This window comes from Morone saxatilis, unplaced genomic scaffold, assembly GCF_004916995.1.
Source record: "Morone saxatilis isolate NCDOM2014 unplaced genomic scaffold, NCSU_SB_2.0 Contig14, whole genome shotgun sequence".
Lineage (NCBI taxonomy): Eukaryota > Metazoa > Chordata > Actinopteri > Moronidae > Morone > Morone saxatilis.
In genome coordinates this window covers 7075971-7076331 of record NW_023339696.1, presented here as the reverse complement: position 1 = coordinate 7076331, position 361 = coordinate 7075971, and the positions used below count along the sequence as shown (strand labels likewise).

At 41.8% G+C, this 361-nt stretch overlaps 1 protein-coding gene across 1 annotated transcript in view; it reads right to left on the bottom strand.

Moving 5' to 3' along the window:
* llgl1 (LLGL scribble cell polarity complex component 1) overlaps positions 1 to 361 on the bottom strand; it is a gene marked incomplete at its 5' end in the record, with an annotated part of 28999 nt that overhangs the window by 14653 nt on the left and 13985 nt on the right. Inside the window, 1 exon segment of the mRNA XM_035654749.1 lies at positions 22 to 89. Within this exon segment, the coding sequence (XP_035510642.1) occupies positions 22 to 89 (68 nt within the window).

The window sequence follows — 361 nt, the reverse complement described above, 5'->3', positions numbered from 1 at the left end:
TGTTTGTGTAGATGCAGATACCCTGTCAACAGCAGCTCTTGCTGTTTGGGTTGAGGTGCCAGGTTTTTCCCTCCACATATCGGCCAACTCTGCAAAAGCAGACAAAGATTGGAGAAAAGTTAGAAATCATATTAAATTAAAAGGCTGTAAGAGAAACTAATTCCTCTTTTTTTGTTTTACAATAACCTCAGCTTAAAATGTACTGGCCCTGACACACAGTCGTGTACACAGAAACACACAAAACGCACAGTGCTTTTTTTGGCTTTGCTCTGTTATAATGCCAGTGTCTCTGGTTTGGTTTCGCACAGATGGACAGAGATGATTTACGAGTGTACCAGCTGTGTGTCTGTGTGTCTGTGTG